This window comes from Bactrocera neohumeralis, chromosome 6 (genome assembly GCF_024586455.1).
Source record: "Bactrocera neohumeralis isolate Rockhampton chromosome 6, APGP_CSIRO_Bneo_wtdbg2-racon-allhic-juicebox.fasta_v2, whole genome shotgun sequence".
Lineage (NCBI taxonomy): Eukaryota > Metazoa > Arthropoda > Insecta > Diptera > Tephritidae > Bactrocera > Bactrocera neohumeralis.
The window spans coordinates 37,169,182-37,188,465 of NC_065923.1; the positions used below are offsets into that span (position 1 = coordinate 37,169,182).

At 35.2% G+C, this 19,284-nt stretch overlaps 3 protein-coding genes across 6 annotated transcripts; 1 reads left to right on the top strand and 2 right to left on the bottom strand.

The window, feature by feature from the left end:
- Positions 1-1,017: 1,017 nt before the first annotated feature.
- On the bottom strand, positions 1,018-9,054 carry LOC126763672 (protein LSM14 homolog B). Of its 4 annotated transcripts, XM_050481383.1 has the most exons (8): positions 8,491-9,053; positions 7,289-7,726; positions 5,791-6,063; positions 5,615-5,754; positions 5,327-5,497; positions 4,509-4,738; positions 4,090-4,421; positions 1,018-2,719 (listed from the first exon to the last, which is right to left on the bottom strand). In XM_050481383.1, the coding sequence occupies exons 1-8, from the start codon at positions 8,609-8,611 to the stop codon at positions 2,712-2,714; spliced, it is 1,713 nt and encodes a 570-aa protein (XP_050337340.1). In that variant the 5' UTR covers positions 8,612-9,053; the 3' UTR covers positions 1,018-2,711. The 4 variants fall into 4 exon arrangements, with proteins under 4 accessions (XP_050337340.1, XP_050337339.1, XP_050337341.1 ...); XM_050481382.1 differs by having other exon boundaries at positions 5,354-5,497; positions 5,615-6,063; positions 8,491-9,054; XM_050481384.1 differs by having other exon boundaries at positions 5,327-5,440; positions 5,615-6,063.
- A 1,010-nt stretch (positions 9,055-10,064) lies between these two features.
- LOC126763534 (citron Rho-interacting kinase) lies at positions 10,065-16,673 on the bottom strand. The gene is made up of 7 exons (XM_050481113.1): positions 16,258-16,673; positions 15,954-16,198; positions 15,537-15,887; positions 14,033-15,415; positions 13,278-13,970; positions 11,938-12,991; positions 10,065-11,883 (listed from the first exon to the last, which is right to left on the bottom strand). Exons 1-7 carry the CDS (start codon positions 16,535-16,537, stop codon positions 10,220-10,222), a joined length of 5,670 nt encoding a protein of 1,889 aa, XP_050337070.1. The 5' UTR covers positions 16,538-16,673; the 3' UTR covers positions 10,065-10,219.
- A 753-nt stretch (positions 16,674-17,426) lies between these two features.
- On the top strand, positions 17,427-19,243 carry LOC126763535 (nedd8-activating enzyme E1 catalytic subunit). The gene is made up of 5 exons (XM_050481114.1): positions 17,427-17,716; positions 17,791-18,460; positions 18,543-18,624; positions 18,687-18,912; positions 18,975-19,243. The coding sequence occupies exons 1-5, from the start codon at positions 17,533-17,535 to the stop codon at positions 19,181-19,183; spliced, it is 1,371 nt and encodes a 456-aa protein (XP_050337071.1). The 5' UTR covers positions 17,427-17,532; the 3' UTR covers positions 19,184-19,243.
- Positions 19,244-19,284: the final 41 nt, after the last annotated feature.

The window sequence follows — 19,284 nt, forward strand, 5'->3', positions numbered from 1 at the left end:
CACACCATCAAGAGTGAAAAAGATAACTTTAAACAATGGCTGGTGCCACGGAACAATAAACCGCCATAAGTAGGTCCTTATGCAAATTAAAACCTGACGCCTTCTGATCCCACGTGCCTATTTGAATAAAGCTAACACCTATCAGCAATTGGAAAGCAAAATAAAAGATAATAAATATCATTGCTTATTACTGACTTAAACTTTTAATAATATATTTCCTTTTTTATTAGTATCTTTTATTATCAAATTTTTTATTTTAATTTTTTTTTATTATTTATTTATTTGCAGTGGTTTATCTTGATCTGTATTGTTTTTTTCGAATTTATGCTACATTTAATTCAAATACATATTTGTGTATATTTTGTATTTGTAGTAATTCCCGCTCGTACAATCCCCGACAACGGGCTTCTGCCACTTTGAATGCTATACTCTTTATTTGTATTTATATATAGTGTATATATATATATATATATACCGAGAGTGAGCACTTTTACATAATATATTTATAATTTTTACTGTAGTATAATATAGAATTATCCCCTTACATTTGCACGCTATTTTCAGTAAATATAACCTACATTTGTTATGTTTGTGTGTTTGTATACTTGTGTGCATGTGAATTCGATGGTGGTTTTGTAATGAATGGATGGATGGCTGCACTCAGCTAGAGCAACTGGTTAAAATGCCCTGAAAGCTGCACTAACGTTTATATAAAAAGAAAACCGCTTCGTTTATGCAAAATGTTGCTGTCCTGTATATTTTCCACGCAACCAATACGTAAAAACTCGCTTATATTTAAAGAGTAATTCTAGTAAATACGCCACAAAAGGATATCACACACGGAAACAGGCTCTGCATAATTCTTAGTTGTGTTAAAATGTTTCAAAAGCCATAACAAGAGTTGCGAATGCCTGGCGTAATGAATTTATGCGTTTTGTTAACTCAATTGCGCAAAACTAAGTTGAAAACCGCTTTGGGTTAAGCATGCATGCGTTGCGTATAAAAAACTCTTTAAAATTCTTTATTCAAACTATCTCGAAGGAAACTTTATTTTTGCACTTTGCTTTTTTTAAGTTAATCATATACACGATGATATGAGATGAGTGTACGACGTAATTACATGCCTTTGCAAAGGAAAACTGTTAATTAACAAATCGAACTAACCTGTTAAAGCAAAACAAATGTTAAACATGTCATTGGCACCAATCTGCACGCGCATTCGTTCAGTTACGTTTCTTAATGGATATGTGCAATTATTGACAAACATTTTTGCTTTAGCGCTTAGCCAATCAATTTAATTGTAAATGTTTTAAAATATTTTAACTCTTAAAATTAAAATAGTAATAATTATAATAGTAGTAGTAGTTGTTGTTGTAGTTGTAGCATTAAAGTTGAGAAAACGTAGGTTGTTGATTTCTAGTATAAAATTCTTAGAATTTTACTTTCCCCTCCAACTATAACATAAGTTCGGCTTCGCTTCCAGCTGTGTTGCCCGAAACTCAGTTCCTTCAATTATCTTAACATAGGTGATAATGTCGCCACCGTTAAGTTAACGCCACTTGCTATACATATGTATTATGTGCGTTTTAGAGATAACGTTGCTTTTTACTACTCTGAAGTTGCATTGCATATCATAGGCCAGCTTTGTGTGTGTGTGAGTGTGTGGTTGTGTGCATGAGTAGTTTGTAAGTATGGGCGTATCGACATTTCTCTTGTTGTATTAACCTGCTAATATATTTATTTGTTTCCTTTTTTACTTGAATTTAATTTATGCTGATTTTATTTGGCTCACTCTCATCCTCTGCAAACTTTTAAAAATTGTTTTTTTTTTTTAATTATAGGTAATTGTAATTTATAAATTGAATTTCCTGTTTAATTAAGGATTCAGCATAAAAGTCGTATTTTATTTCTAATTTTATTTTCTCTGGTTTTAATGTTTTGTAAATGCTTTCGTATTTGTATGCTTCGAAGTTGAAAACATACCACCACCATTTCTACAATGTAATTCTGCCTTTACAGTAGTAGCTTTACCCTTTCTTTTAATTAATTACATCCAACTTGCTCATTGATGAGCGATCTTCTTAAGTTCCGACAGAACATTCATATTTTCATTCAATTTAATTCTCTTTTCGCTTCTTAAAATTCAATTTCATTTCATTTTTATAACATACAAATTCTTTAATTTTTTTCGCTGCTTTTTGTTTTAATTCTTTCGTTTGGACTTGTGTTGTTTGTATCAGATTTAATAAAACTATTTTACTAACATCTTTGAATGATTCCACGTTGTATTTTTTCTTCTTCTTTTCTGTATATTCTTAATCATCATTATTAATTAATATTATTCGCATTGCTAACGTCTTATTGAACTCTTTTTTAACGCTCAAATATTTGTTGATGTTGTAAAAGTAGACTTATTGTTATGCATCGCAGTTGGTGGAAGAAATATTTGGTAAAACACATTTAAGCTTTATATTTCTACTCTCGACAAAGAGCGAAGAACATCCGTATATAAATATATTTTTCTTCCGTACGTTCCAGTTTCCGTTAGATTTTCCATTTATGATGCATAGATATTTTCCGTTTTTCCTTTTATGATGTTCTCATTTATGTACTGTACTTGATATATTTGATATTTGTTGATTTCTTGTGGCTTCTTTTGCTATTAATGTAGTATTTGATGCCTTCTTATTTGGTTCTGAGGATTGTTATCATTATTGGCCTAAAAAAAATAAGTTAATAAGTTAAGATTTAGTATGTAGGTAGTAAAACTAAGGATTCCTTAAAATTGTATACTGAAAATAAATTATTTAAGTGCCACAGGGATTGGGAACAAGTTTGACAAATTTAAAATCATATGTTTTTTGACAGAGTTGCCTTTTAATGTTAAAAAATCTTAAATTATTAATTATAAAAAGTTGTAAACTAGTCAGGTGGTTGTAAGCAAGTAATAATTAGTTTCAAAATAGTTTTGAATTTGAAAAACTTGTTTCAGGCTTCAAAAATATTTTAATTTCAAATAAAATTTTTTGCAAAAAAAAAACACTTTCTGGTGTTGGAAAATTTTATATTAAAAAATGTTGAGTATGAGTTCAACATTTTTTACAATATTCTACTTCGGGTCCGTGATAATTATATTAAGATAAACCTAATTAAATCAAATGAGATATATGTGATATGAACTCAACCAAGGAAGCTAAATTTAACATGTTGGGTATGAGGAAGAACTCTCCAGAGGACCGGAAATCAATTCCCCGAGACCGATTTTATCCGACCAAGGGTAAACCTTTTTTTTTGGGATATTCGGTTTATATCATAACAAAATGGTTTAACATCAGGTGGAATGCTAAAAATCACTATATCGGGTATATTGGAACTAGGGGGAAAAAGAAAATCAATATATAGTTGCGAGAAATGGATTTATTCTAGAATACTCAGCCATCCGTAGACACAAATTTAAGGCCTTTGGATTCATATATCCGGATAATAATCATATCTCCTCAATCGCATCCAGTGAATTGTTGGCATTAATCAGAGTGCTGAGCTTTTGTGAATACGTTTGATAGAGGGGAGGTCACAGTATTTTATGTATGTACACTTAATCTAGCTAAGATATCTTACATATTGACCAATATATTGGGTATAAAGCCAACTGAAAGTTTGAGATTCTTATCTACAATAACAATTCAAGGAACACGTGTACCAAATTCCATAAGAATATATTGCAAAGATCCGAGTTATCGTTTACACAGACGGACGGACAGACCCGGAATTCCACTTATCTCATCATAGTGATTATTTATATATACATATATATAACTCTATACCTAGCTGGAGTAGCTATAGATGTTACAAACAACCGTTAGATGTACAAAACTGGCTAGAGAGTACGTCGCATATTGCGAGGTATTTTGCTACCAAATTTTTGATAACGCTTATAAATAACGGCAGTCGTATAAGTGAAGAAAGTCACTCTGGCTATTTTTTATGCGAATAATTTGTATACTTCAATTATATACTTCAAATTATTCACATAACAAATAGCCAGAGTAACTTTCTTCATTTATAATTTGCGAAGTTATGGAGACTTACCAACTCCGCCAGCTGCGATTGGCTGCGGTGTGTTGCTATTTTCCACAGTTGCTAATTTCGTGGCATTTGGAGTTGAACCAGACGCTGAGACCGATGTTTGTGGTGTTTGCACTTGAGATTTCAGTGCTACAGCCGTATTGGCACTATTGTTATTATTAGACGTACCGGAGTTTCCAGTATTAGTATTAGAAGCACCGCCGTTTGCGTTGTTTGCAGCAGCATTCGGGTTTCTGCTACGATTACGATAATTACTTCCTCCACGATAGTTGCGATTGTAACCACCGCCATAAGAACCCATATTACGGTTGTAATAGTTACCGCGACCACGATATCTAAACGATTATATAGTGATTAATGATACTCAATATTTGTTTCTTCTTTAATTTGGGTATGTTTTTAACTTAATAAACACAACTTACCCGCCACGTCTTGTAGATGAAAATCCAAATGTTTCACTGTTTAGCTTGCGCTCTTGACGCCAGTCATTTTTCTTATTCTTACTACGATCCTGTGCTGCTTCGCACGAAATATTATCAAAGAAGGACTTCGTCTTATCATATCCAACAGTAATTTCTTCTTCTTCCGGTTCGTGTTCGCCAGCGCCGGTCTCATTACCAGAGTCTTCCTTTTTGTCAGTTTCACCGTTTATCTACAAAAGAATATGGGGAGAATTTTAGGCGAAATACAAATAACTTAAGTGAAGCGGCGGACACTACAAGAATGTATGAGACATGATGTTATAAGAAGTTATGAGACACTATAGTTAATATTTTTTACCGTTACATAATACACTTACAATTCACGTTTATTTTGTAAAGAAATAACAACAATAAGCAAAATAATATTAAAAGTTAAATAAAATATTTTAAAAACATTCGACAAAAATCATATAGGCAGGTTACAAATTTCACAACACAAAATAAGGTTGAAATCTATCGGATTCGAGATGAACTCAAATGTATTTCTTCATTTCGATTTTGAAGCAAAAACGAGCAAAATTTTCTGAAATTTCCGCTTGAAAAAAATGTAAATTCTTCGAATGTCGATTTCGCCTCGATTGCCATATCACATAAGTTCGTCTCGAATTCAAGAAGATTTCATTTTATTAAATTACAGTCAAAAATAATACATATTTTTTTGAGTTTGTTAATGATGTTATTTAAAATATAAATTATGATGTAAAAAGAAATATAAATCGTAAACAATAAAAAATAAGCAAAATAAAGCGAATGAATACCTGCTCTGTTTTGGGTTCTTCGCCCACCTTTAATTTGGACAATTGGGAACGTAGCTCCTCGAATTTAACGTTGGCCTGCTCAAAGTCGAAATCTTGTAAAAATTTAATAGCATTCTTCGGATTCCGGGGTTTATTTTGATTGCCACCAGGACCGCCCATTGGTCGAAAGCCCTGAAAGCAAACAAAAAAGAGAATTTAAATAGCTGTGTCATTGAAATTTAATTTGCTCGCCTTCGCGAACATAATTGGATTTTCGATTTTCGTCTACGTTTCACTCTGCATACTCACTTGATTTTGCATCCGTCCACGTCCGCCGCCTCGGTTGCGTACCATCATATTGTTAGCATTATTAGGTCCACCACGGTGCATTGTCCAAGCATGATTTTGGCCGCCTCCGCCGCCACCCCCACCACGTTGATGGTTATTACGTTGATTACTATAATTATTACCACCACGAACCTCATGTTGATTATTATAGTTGCCATCGGTGTGACGTCCAGAATCACGTCGATCACGTGACTGTTGGTAAAAATCATTGTTGCGTTGATTATTGTTACCACCACGTTGTTGATGATTTTGTCGCTTGTGGCCAGCATCACGCGAGTTGCCGCCATGTCCAGTGTTCTGATTCGGATGTTGATTTTGATGCTGTTGCTGAGCGGCCAAATCGGGTGAACCACTCTTTAGCGAAACATGGCTCATAGGTGTCGTTGAGCGCGATGCACCGGCAAGTATGTCTAAAGAAACATTATTACATTATTTTATTACTCTTTTGTTAAAAATATATATATAATAATACACAAAATGCATGTGCTTTAAACTAAATTATCGAAAAACAAAGAAAGATATGTATAAAAAATAACTCAAAACAAAAAAATAAGGGACAGCAAGCAGTAAATGAGAGTGAAACCCTGTCTCTTTCCTGCTATTTTTAAGCTAAATTTTGTGCTCTTTCAAAAGTTAAGAAAATTCAACGTAGTTTCTCACTAGAAATTCCAAGATTATCTTTGAGAAACTGCGATTAATTACTGATAATTCAATATAACACGTACTAGATGCAAATAATAATTCTCGAAACTATGAAGCAATCATATGAAAAATTAATACTGACTTTAACTAGCATATGGCTGCTGAAAACTTCGTCCCACGAAGACCCTACTGTTTGAAAAAATTATGACCAAAAAGTACTTATAACTAAAATATTGAGAATTCCTTTTTCTATTATACAAAAAATTTAATTTTTTAAAGAATATATCCGAAATATGAATCAAGTCAGATCGTCTACATGATAAAAATATCCAGATGCCGAAACACTTTAAACCAAGGAGCAAGTAATTGCTAGTCAATGTTTTATAAAATATTCAATAACGACTTTTAATATAATTCAAATCTACCCATATTTACTAATAATCAACTTAAAACAGTGATGATATTTAATAACAAAAATATTTGTTTAAAAAAATTCAAAAGGTAAAAAAAAATAAAATAAAGCGCACAAATCAAACTTTCTCCAATTCAAAAAAGGCGTTACCATCACACCTTGGTCTTTGTGCTCTTTAAGTGCAGCTTGAGACATTATTTTCTTCACTTTGTTAGTTGCACCTAAAATAGTAATATTGCTACCAGAAGAAGCACCTCCACCACTACCGAGTAAACCTCCAATTAGGCTGGCGCCGCCGCTAGTTATACGATTACTACCGATGACACCGCCACTATTACCATTACTACCAATTATACTACCAGCACCACCAATTGCTCCCAAATTTAAAGTGTTCGACGTTGGCGTTAAATTCGTTTGCGTCGATGCGTTTAAATCATTATGCTGCTGCAACTGGGTCTGATTCGTGGGTATTGTGGATGCAATTGTTTTATTATGAAGTGATAGCTGTTGTGTTTGTTCCTGTATTTGGTCTGGTTGCTGAGCATGGGTCAGATTGTTGTTGTTGTTGGTAAGTAACTCACTTGGTTGTTTTTGTTGTTGCTGTGATTTCGATTGTTGCTGCTGTTGTGGCTGAGGCGGTTGAGTTGATTGTGGTTGATTACCACCACCTAATATATATGGTCCCGGTGCTCCAGATCCCGGTGCTAATGAAGGTGCAGCACCACCAGCCCCTCCAATACCTAGTCCTCCCATTCCAAAGGGATTGCCATAACCTCCGACTGCATTCATTGGCGGTGCATGGGGAGGATTCATATTGGGCATGGGGAAATGTGGCATCATATGCTGCCCATTTTGTAGCTGCACTTGCATTATAGCCGGGTCATTTGGATGCGGAAGGCTGTTATTAACAACCCGAATGTCTTTGATATCAGAACCTCTAAAAAGTATATAATCATATATTTGGCTCTGTGGAGCAATTTGAAACTGTGTCTCCCGGTCCTCTGTTCCAAAAGATCGAACTGAAATAAAATTAAATATAAAACAGTTTAGTATCTGTAGCTTTTTTAATATGTTAAGTTGGAAAAATATGTCAATGATTATACATATCCGATAAATACGTAAATAGCACCCCATCAAAATTTTTGCTTTAGACTATGGTATTTCATTTTTAATACCATCATTTACTTATTATATAAATTTTAAAATAGCTTAAGAAATTCATAAAAAACTTATTACATACTAAATTATTAAAAACATCGTGGGGAAACACTAATAACGGTAGCAGTTTTTTCCGTTAATCGTTGTTCAGAATAACGGCCCGGACACACAAAGAAAGTTAATTGAAAATTATTACATATAAAAACAATAAATTGATATAAAAATGTTGACATATAAAAAATAAATATATGTACAGAAGTGAAAAAAATCAGTGCCAACATGACATATAAAAATCAGACAACCACAAATCAACAAAAAAAAAATTTCAATAACATGAATACACCAACAAACAAAACGCAATAATCAAAGGAATTAAAGAACGATGTGAAATGAAACGGCATAAATGAAAGAAACCATTTTCTTTTTTTTCACTGCACGGTTTTCTACACTCCTTTTCGTTCAATTCGCTTTTACACTGCTTTGCTGTTGCCTTCGCTATTACGTTGACGCCGACGTCAACAACGACTGCACAACAGCAAAGAAACATTTTCCCCCCAAATTTGCAAATGGTGTGATTAGCGCTCCACATAACGGTATATGCAACTAATGTGTAGGTGTAACTTACCGTTCGAAAGAGCAATAGTGCACTCCTGGGGATCTACGGTGTATAGGCGACCCTCGTACCGAATATCAGCTTTAGAGATCAAGCTGATCTTAGAGCCCAACTCGGGCATTCCGGCACTCATTTTTCAGCTATTTTTCCCCCAATATATACCAGAAAATAATTCAGCAGCTTAACACAAATTAAAAACTGCAACAAAGAGCTTGAAACTTCCTTTGGTTTGGTGCCGATTTTTTAGCTCACAAATATGATTTCTCTTGCCAGGTGCGCCACGACAAATGGATTGGCAAAAACGCGACGTATTAAAATTTCTTCTTCAAATGGCGGCGCTACTGCGGCCAGCGCGGTGCTGCTTTGCTAACTGCGTTGCAAAGCACTGCGACAATGGCAAAACACACAATTTACAGATCTTTTTAAAAAATATATTTACTAGCCACGCACTGAAAATATTTAAGGATTACTAGTCCACTTATTTATCCGTTGATGATCGAAAAACGAATTACACAAATTCAGAAGCGATTTTCTGAAAATTTTCACCTATCTCGGTCGTGTGCTTCGGCTGAAGTGGAAAGAAATATGTTTCGTTTGTCAATCGTTGAGTGGATGCCATAACAGGGTTGCAACAATTGGAATATAGTCCACAAGTATAGAGATGTGAAATTTTCAACACAAATTTAGTTTAATATTTTCCCTGCAACTCATCTATCGGTTAATTACCTAACAGCGCTACCTTAATTTTTTTAAAGACGTTAAGAGTTGCTGAGTGTGTATATTGAATGTTTCCGCGCCAATTCTTTCATTATAGTGGATTTCGGTAAGTAGAAATACTTTTTAATGCAAAAATTTTAATATGTATATAACACATATGTATGTATGTGTGTATGTACATTCCCTCTGGTAGAAAAAATTCAAATACATCATTGACAAAAAATGCTACACACCATTGTGAAGAACTTTCAAGATATTTGAAAGCGCTAAAATTTGTATATAAATATAAATAAATTTATATTTTTAATTAAAATAGGATAATGTTTAATTTTTTTTTTAATAGCTAAACTTCCAATATTGATCACATCATCCATAATATGCGATCCGGATTTCAAAATATTCAATAATTTGGTGATATGGATCACTATCCATTAATATTGCATACTATTTGTTCAATAAATAACATATATTTGTTCAATATATGTTGTCAATATATATTGCATGTGTAGCAGCTGCCATTGTGTATACTTTATCTTAGAACAGATTCATATAAGGAAACTACATAAGCAAAAACCTTACAAAATGGGGTCAAAGTATAATTAAAAGAAGTTATAAAATGTTATTTGCGACAAAATACTTTCGAGAAGAGTTCTATCAAGCCAAACTCACCTCATACAATAGGTGATTAGAAACAGAGGTAAGTTAGTTCTGCAATTTATCACAAATCTCTTTAAGCCACAGAGACGATAAATAGGGTAATTAGACCAGATTTTACATGTAATTCTTAAATTTTTATCTGATCCTATATGCAGAAAGAAATATTTTTTAACATAACAATATTGCTACGGCAACGCCAATAACAAAAAAAATTATTAGACGTACTTAAAACCCTGTACATATTTTATTAAATAAGTGGTTCAATTCAAATACAAAAATAGTATCAGTTGTAACGTGTATAAGAAATCACATTCAAATAGCTAATGTGCATTTCTATGAGAATAAAGAGTAAAAAACTACATTTGTTTTAATCGATACTTTCAGGGTTAGAGGTGGGGATGGATTCAGCAGTAATCGCTGTTGCTATCGATGAAATCGTTTCCAATGACTCGTTTAGCTTTTGTTTGAATGCTTGGAATGAATCCAGATGATATATTTGTTGTAGTCCAGTTTCTTTTTGTATTGCGAGCATATAAACGTTTACTTTTCCGCTCTCTGTGAGTAATGTTGGCATATAGAATCTCAAATAAATGCGCTTGGAGTTCGAACAGCTATCATCGACATCTGCATCCATATCCTTCATATTGTTTGCGCTGGCCAGCTCCTTTGTATAAGAGCGATGTATTCGTAATATTTGTACTGATTGAAAATGCGCAATATAGAGAAATGGTTCACGGTATATGAAACCTGTGGGAGTGTATTCCCAATTCAAGTCATATGGTCGCGAACGACAACCGTATTCATCCACAAAAATACCACATTCCATAAAACAAAGCAGGAATTCTTGCTGCGAGATTCGTATGGCAACAACTGGCTGGCAGTTATGTATATGCGAAAGCGCGTGATCGGACAAATCGACAAATTCTTCAGCGGCATAAGTTTCCAAATCAATCTCAAAGAACTTATCTGAGCTAACAATAGCTGTAAGGCGTGTAAAAAGTATTGATGAAACTGGTGTAGCGGTATCTAGCGCCCGTACAGGTGCGAATTTTTGCTGCTTTAAGTCATATTTCATAATTACAATACGTGTAGATGTTGCTGCTATAGCTACCGAGTCCAAAGCATTATCCGCTTCGTTTGATATTTTTACCATTTGCCACTTCTCATTAGTGGATCGATTACAAAATGGTAGGTCCAATACAGAAGCTTCGAGGCTGTTCTTCACATAAGGTGAAGAAGATTGACTTCGCGACAGTAACTGACGGAAATCGCATTGAAATAGTGACTCTCCGCGAGCTCCCACCAATACTGCTTTGGCAAGTGGCAAAGAAACGGCGATGCAGCTGACAGAATCAATACCAGCAATATGCATCAATCGCTGTGGCTGTTGAATGTGCAAGGCGAATAGACCAGTATTGCAGCCTAGAAGTATTATCTTTTGCTCCTCAATTTCAAATGCACAATTGATCTCCAAGGGCTCTAAATTTTCATTATTATGTTGCACCTCTACACAGAATATCAAATTTCCAGTGTACTCGTTTTGGGCAACATCTGATGCAGATTCGGTAGCATCACCAATGTCATCCAATTTACCCTCATATGAATATTTCGAGATCGAATCTATATCGCTCTGATCCTCGGCTGTTTGAGAAAATAAAGCAACTTGGTCAATTTGGTTGCCACACTGCGTATGTACATCAATACGACACTTGCGATGTGCAGCAATTTTACACTCTTTACATTTCCAAAACGGCGAACCAGCTATTAATGGCTTTTTGCAAGCAATGCAGGTATTGTCGCAATTATTAGTTTCCTGTAATGCCAGCTCAAAGCGGTGATGTGCTTGTTCATTTGTGACTTGCAAGTTAGAGGTAGTTGCTTTAGCGTCTGCTTGAGTTTGTTTTTGTGATGATTTGGGTAAGGTTCCTACAGTTTTGTTGGCATTATCCTCTGTGTTACTTTCATTTTTTATGACACTTTTCAGTGGGGACCTCATTCCGCTCGTGGAACCAACAATATTTTGCGAAACACCTGAAAAGAGAAATTTTAATCACAACTACAAACACACTTATGTATATTGTTTACCATTTAGTTTGTCAATTTGATCCTGGAGTGTTTTAGACCGTTGTTTTTCACGACGTAGCTCTTCCTTCAGTGTGCGATATAATATTGATGTCTCGACGGCGGCTGGTGAAATGTTCTCTTTTTTACTGGCGTTGCTATGTGCGCTACTTCCGAATAATTTTTCCGTGAAAGTTAGTTTTTTCTTATGAGACAAATCTTCCACCTTCAGCTGTAAGTAGTCTATTAGTTTTTTGTGTTGTGCCAATGTGGCTTCCGATTTGATATCACGCTGCACATAGAACGATTCCTTCTCGGCCATTATTTCTTGCAGCTCATCGATTTCGGCATGAAGTTCGTTGGAATTTACTAGTGCGTCTCTCAACTCTTGCTGCAAGCGTTCACAGTGTTCTTTGGTATGGAACAATTCGGATAGAATACGCGCATTTTCCTCTTTTAGCAAAGTCAGTTCCCGTTCGTGGTTTCCGTTTAACGTTTGCAAGTTTGCGGTTTCATTCGTGAGCACTTCGACGCGTTCTTGTGTTTGGTACAAATGGTTAGTTTGTTCCATCATTTGTTGCTGTTGAGCAATTAATTTCTTCTGCGTTTGTGCCAAATTCTCAGCACATTCGGTAATTTCCGTGTTAAGCGCTTGTACACGCGATTCGGAAGCACTTTTTTGTACTTGCTCATCGGATAGCTCTTTCCTGAGCTGTGCTATGAGGTCTTCCTTTTTACGCAAGGTCGCGTTTAAGTTGTCCAGCTTTTCTTGATGACTCTTATTACGGTTTTGTTCCGCTTCTAACATACTCTCCACTTCGGTGAGTTGGTTATCTGTTATGGTGCAGGCAAACTTGAGACGTTCGTAGTTGTCTTTTAGATTGTTCAATTCGATTTGAATGTGAGATGATTTGTCGCTTGCCGAATTACTCCTTTCACGCTCTTCATTTAGCTCGCGTTGTAATTTTTTGTTCTCCAACAGAAGGGAATCATTTTTCTGTTGAATCTGCTGAAGCTTTTGATTGAGGTCTGAGAGACGTTCTTCTAATTTTTGTGCATTGGATATATGCTCAATTATCTGCGAAGACATTGTGTAATATTGCAATAAAATAAAGTATTTAATAATTTTTTTCTAGCATTATTCATTAAGGTTAAATGTACTATTAAATTTGTGTTAATTTTTTTTTGTAGAGTGACAGACACATGCATATATGTTTACTCAGTTGCTTTGTTTTTTTTTGGCCACTATCTATTTTCAAGTTTTAATTAAAATTAGTACAGTAAATATTAGTAGTGAAACAGTTAATTTCCTGCAGAGTAATGTACTAACATTGCCTAACTCTCTGTTTGTGATTATTGGTTACCTCAGATTTGCATTGCATGCGTTCCTGCTCTGCTTTCTCCCACATTCGATGTTCCTTCATTACGTCACGTTTCAATGAAGATATTTCATCTCGCAGCTCACGAATGCGTTCCTCCCGTTGTTTTGTTTCATCATGCGCAGTTTTGCATTGACGTAGGGCTTCATCTTTTTCCGACTGGATTTTCTTTATTTTATCTTCAGTTAATTCCATTCGCCTTTGCGTCATTTTCTTCTCAGCAATAGCCTCCTCCAATTGTTTCTCCACTTTCCAAAGCGATAAATTTGCTGTGCGCGCCGCCTGTCGCTCAACAATCATTTGTTCGCGTACGGCGACGAGTCGATCTTCTAATTTCTCATTTTGTTTTTCCAGCATATCACCAACGCTACTGGGAATGTGATGGGCAACCGGATGTTCATTACTTTCATTACTAGATGCGCCACCTTTCCTTGGAGATAGCGACAGCGCCTGTTCATTGAATTTATCCAACATTTCTTCAAGTTTCTCAACTATCTGTTGCAATTTGTCAGCTCGCGTTTTCTGTACATTTTCGTTTTCTTTTGCTGTTTCTAAGTCGGCGCGCAACTGTTCCTCTATAACATGTAATTCGGTCAGTGAGCCTGGTGCCGTTTCATAAGGAGAAGATTGCTGCGTAGCAAGTTCTGATTGTGCTAAATTCTTTCCACATTCTGCTACCTAAAGGATTGAATGAATTTCAAAATATTTACATAAATAAATAGATTATTATCAATACAAACATTCAATTCGCGTTCTAGACGGTTAATCTCATGTTGTTGGTCCTGTAATGCCTTTTGTGCGGATTCTAACTGCTGTTCCAACTGTGTATTTTGTGCATGTAAGGAATTGTTCTCCTCCAACTCTCTATTCAATCGTTTTAAGATCTCATCATTATTCTTTTCCATGGCCAATTTCGACTCTTGTAGGGATTTAGATGTACTAACTGATTCGTCTACTTCATTTCGTACTTCGCGTAGTACCATTGTGAGACGAGACTTTGAATCTTTTTCATTCCTCAACTTAGAACGAAGCTCTGTCAACTTTTGTTCGTATGTTTCGCTTAGTTGTAGTTTATTTCTTTCAAAAGCTTCCTTATCAGCCAGAGCTTGGTCCTTATATTGGCGTAACATTTCCTTATAATTCTCCATTTTCTCCTGTAAATGCTTACATTCTTCTGCTTTGCCGTTCAATTCGCTTTCCCGTGCATCCAACTTTCGGATAATATTTGCCAACTCGTGTTTTTTCTCTGCAATTAGTTTCTCGTAACGCTGTTCTGAGGCAATCTTTGCCTCTTCGTATTTCTGGCGATTTACCCGTAACAGTTCAGTTATTGTAGCCTCCTTCTTTTCCCACATTTCCTCTTCTACTTTTACGGAACTCTGAAGAGTTTTTATTTGCGTTTTACATGCTGCCAACTCCATAGTCTTCTCCTTGATAACATTCTTCATTTTATTAATTTCATCCTTGGCATCTTGCAATATCTTAGATTGAGTGTTTGATTGTTTGGCCGCTTGTTCAGCCCGGATTAGCTGTTGCTTCAGTTTATTAATCTCTTCCACGCGCTCTTTTAGGTTTGACTGTAAATCTTTTATTTTAATATTCAAACGACTGAACCGGGCATCATCAGCAACTCCTTCCGCATCAGCACTTTGTTTTGCCATATGCACAAAACTGTAACCTAAAAAGGGCAGATCTCTACCGCAGAATTCATTCGACTGGACATTTGTAGTAATTGATTTTTTAACAAATGTGTTGGTACGCCTCTTATTACGAATAACATCTTCAAAGTTAGAAGTGTCGTCGTCGCTATTTACAGTTGGAATGATGGGCGGTACTTGGGAACGAAGTGTTTCCCATTTTACAGATTCGAAAAATGGATGCCGTTTAATTTTTTCATATGGCAGACGATTAGTGGGGTTCGTGACCAGTGAACCAATGAGGTTTTTGTAGCTTTCGGAAACATTTATATCCGAAGGAAATGTTATAATCTCTTTTAAGTGACTGTCTTCACAATGGCTTAAAATCTTTGAGTATGTCTCGTGAACATTCTCTTCATGGAATGGTGTTATTTCACAGATAAGTTCATAACCAATAATTCCCATTGACCAAAAATCACAGCTTACCTGAAATAATAATAATAAGAAACAGAATGTTATTTCAGAATATCTCAGCTAAGAATTAAATGGTTTAAAAGGACAAATCACATTCCGAAATAGTTAGAAGAGTAAGAGTGATAGTACTCACATCATGCATTGACTTCGTTAGTTTATATGTGGATATTGTCTGCAATAATTCAGGAGCGATGTAATCTGGAGTGCCAACCGGAGACAGACTGAACACATGTCCATCACGATCCAGAGCAGCTGCATTACCAAAGTCTGCAAGTTTAATGTGTCCAAAGCGATCGATCAAAATATTTTCTGGTTTGATATCGCGGTGTACATAGCCTATTTCATGAAGCGAATGTATAGCCAACGTAAGTTCAGAGAGATAAAATCGTGCAAGTTCTTCGTCAAAGGGTCCTTGCCGTGTCATTAAGCTTAGTAAATCACCGCCAGGAAGAAATTCCATTATTAAATACAGATTGTCAGTATCCTAACAAATAAAATAAAATTTCAATGTGACAGTGTTTTCTTTTTTTAATATAGTCTTGACTCATACTTGAAATGCGTATTGAAGATTTGTTATCCATTCAGAACTTCGACGTGCCATTATATCACGTTCTTCTTTTACTTGTGATGTGGTGACCACCGATTTTTTTATCTTCTTCATGGCATAGACATCATTCGTCTGGCGTTCAATAACTAAGTGAACATTGCCGAAATATCCTTTACCAATGAGTGTCTTTACTGTAAAATCATCAGCATTAGCACGTAGCGATTGGGCCTCCTCCACAATTGGGCGATCTAAACAAAATAAAATATATGGCATCATATCCAAAGACTAATTAATCCTTTTCACTTACATTTTTGAACAAATTCCGCAATATTACGATCGCGTTTCTTTAATGAATCTTTACTACATTCATTGTATAATAAACATAAAGCATCGAGAAGACTTTCGCGAGTAAGGGCTTCCGACAAAGCAGGACTCACGGTTGCAGCGCCATAGGTGCTACGACGGCCTGCCGCTATTGACTTTCTTTGTATGGCGCCATTTCCAAAACCCGCGAAACAGCTTCTATTGAGAATTAAATTGTTTAGGCGAGTTGTACGCACACTAATTGGTTCACGCTGTGGAGCCATATTTACAAAGCACTCGGTTTATATATTTTACAAATAACTCTACTACACAAGGACAAAGTAATATACAATTCACATTGCTTTATTTTGCAATTTTCAAAATATTAATGAACGCAGCAGCTGCATAAACTATGAAACAAGCAAACAAAAAAGGACATGAGCGTTGGATCTTTTGAAATCAAACAAACGCGGCGAATTCCAAAATAACCTTGCCACATAGCAAGTAATATTTTAGAATGAACATAACGGGGCATATCGATAGCTAATATTTGCTATCTAAACAACTTTATTGCTACCAATATAACCAATGCCGTCTCCTTATTGGTTATGTATGGCAACAAGTTGTCTAAATAACTATTGCTGGCAATAACATATTTTTTCCAGTTTTGAAAGCTCAGTTTCCATTTAATGGAGCGGCAAGATGTACATAGTTTCCGCTGCATGTTATCTAGAAAGACTTTCTTCATAATATAAACAATGCATGGGCTTTTACAGCCCGAACATAAGTATTCTTAGCACAAAAATATGGGCAATAACTGTTAGAATAAATATGCAAATTGTTGCCAATAGCTATCTTCTGCGGAATGTCACTAACGATATGTAAGCGTGAAATAATGGATGAATAAACACTATATTTTTTTCTATATATACACGACTAGTCCTCTCTACTATATTTCTGATATACAAAATGATCGATCAAATAAAGTCCATATATGGGGGCAACTTTTTAGTTAACCAGGTATCTGCGGAAAATTTGGCATTATATTTTTAAAATTGTTACAGTTTTTTTGGCAAAAACAACATATACACTTTCAGAGGGTATTATCCTCAATAATGTACTACAAAAGGGGAAAATTCTCAAGTTTGGCATTATGGGTTGTGTTTTGCCGGCTGGGCGATAGTTGGAAAACAGCTGATTTGATAGTTAAATTTTTATATTTAGTTAGCTTTTCAACATTTCATTAAACTATTTTTGCTAAGCTTGTATTTAAGTGAAAATGGCTACAGATATATTATCGGTTTTGTCTGGTTCGCCAAACCAACTTATGTCATTAAATAGCAAGCGATGGAATAGTTTGCGTCATATATTAGAACGACCGGGTCCGTTCTGCAAATCTGACTTCACCGCATCTGCCGAAAATTTAGAAGCTTTACAGACTGTGCTTAAGATTCTAGTCATCGGTAAATAAGAACTTATGTGTATATATGTACATATATATTTTTTAAGAAATATAAATCTTTGCATATATTTGTAGGTGCCGGTGGCCTTGGGTGTGAATTATTAAAGGATCTTGCTATGATGGGTTTTGGCAATTTGCATGTCATTGATATGGACACAATTGAATTATCTAATTTGAATCGCCAATTCCTTTTCAGACGCAAAGACCTAGGATTATCGAAAGCAGAATGTGCTGCACGTTTTATAAATGAGCGTGTACCCACTTGTCATGTAACTTCACATTTTGCTAAAATTCAAGACTTTGATGAAAGTTTTTATTCACAATTTCACATTATTGTATGTGGATTAGATTCCATTGTTGCACGTCGTTGGATTAACGGTATGCTAATATCTATGCTTGATTACAATGAAGATGGTAGTGTTGATCCATCTACGATAATACCATTGATTGATGGTGGCACTGAAGGCTTTAAAGGAAATGCGCGTGTAATTTTACCTGGACTCACGTCATGTATTGAGTGTACTCTAGATTTGTTTCCACCACAAGTGACATATCCCTTGTGCACAATTGCTAATACACCGCGTTTGCCAGAGCACTGCATAGAATATGTTAAAATAATTCAATGGGAGAAAGAGAATCCGTTTAGCGCGCCACTCGATGGTGATGATCCGCAACATGTCGCATGGGTGTACGAACGTTCACTAGAGCGTGCCAATCAATATAATATTTCGGGAATTACCTATAGGTAAGTGAACGTCTTTATGAGATTAGCCCCAAACATTTATTTCTGTATGTTTTCCTTTTAAAAATATTGCTGTCATTGAAAGATTGGTGCAGGGCGTTATTAAAAACATCATTCCAGCTGTTGCAAGCACCAACGCGGTTATTGCGGCTGCTTGTGCCACAGAGGTAAATGCAAAGCACTTCTTTACTTACCCATGAATTAATAATATTTATGTATTTTTCAAAAGGTTTTTAAATTGGGTACGAGCTGCTACGATAATATGAACAACTACATGAATTTTAATGACATTGAAGGCATTTACACTTACACTTACCCACCGGAAAAAAGTGATACATGTCTGGCTTGTAGCAACACACCACAGGATTTAAATGTCGATGATCCAAACACAACTACGCTCGATGATTTAATTAAAATACTCTGCGAAAGTCAGCGTTTTCAATTGAAGAGTCCAGGTTTGTGTTTAAAATAGTATACTTAAAATTTCCGATCTTAACGAAATTTTTATTATATCTAGGCTTAACCACAATTATAGATGGTAAAAACAAAACGCTGTACATGTCAGCAGTTAAAAGTATAGAGCAACAAACACGTGCTAATCTCACGATGTCTCTGGCTGAGTTGGGGCTTTATGATGGAGCAAGCATTATGGTCAGTGATGTCAATATGCCCACCACAATAACATTAATATTAAAATACCATCCCAATGAAGTGGAAATGAAATGAGTAATTTGTTTCTTATATGGAAATACATGATTTTATATTATCGTCTTTTCGAAACTACAATTCCAATAATTTATAAAGCATTTGGAACTAATTCAATAACT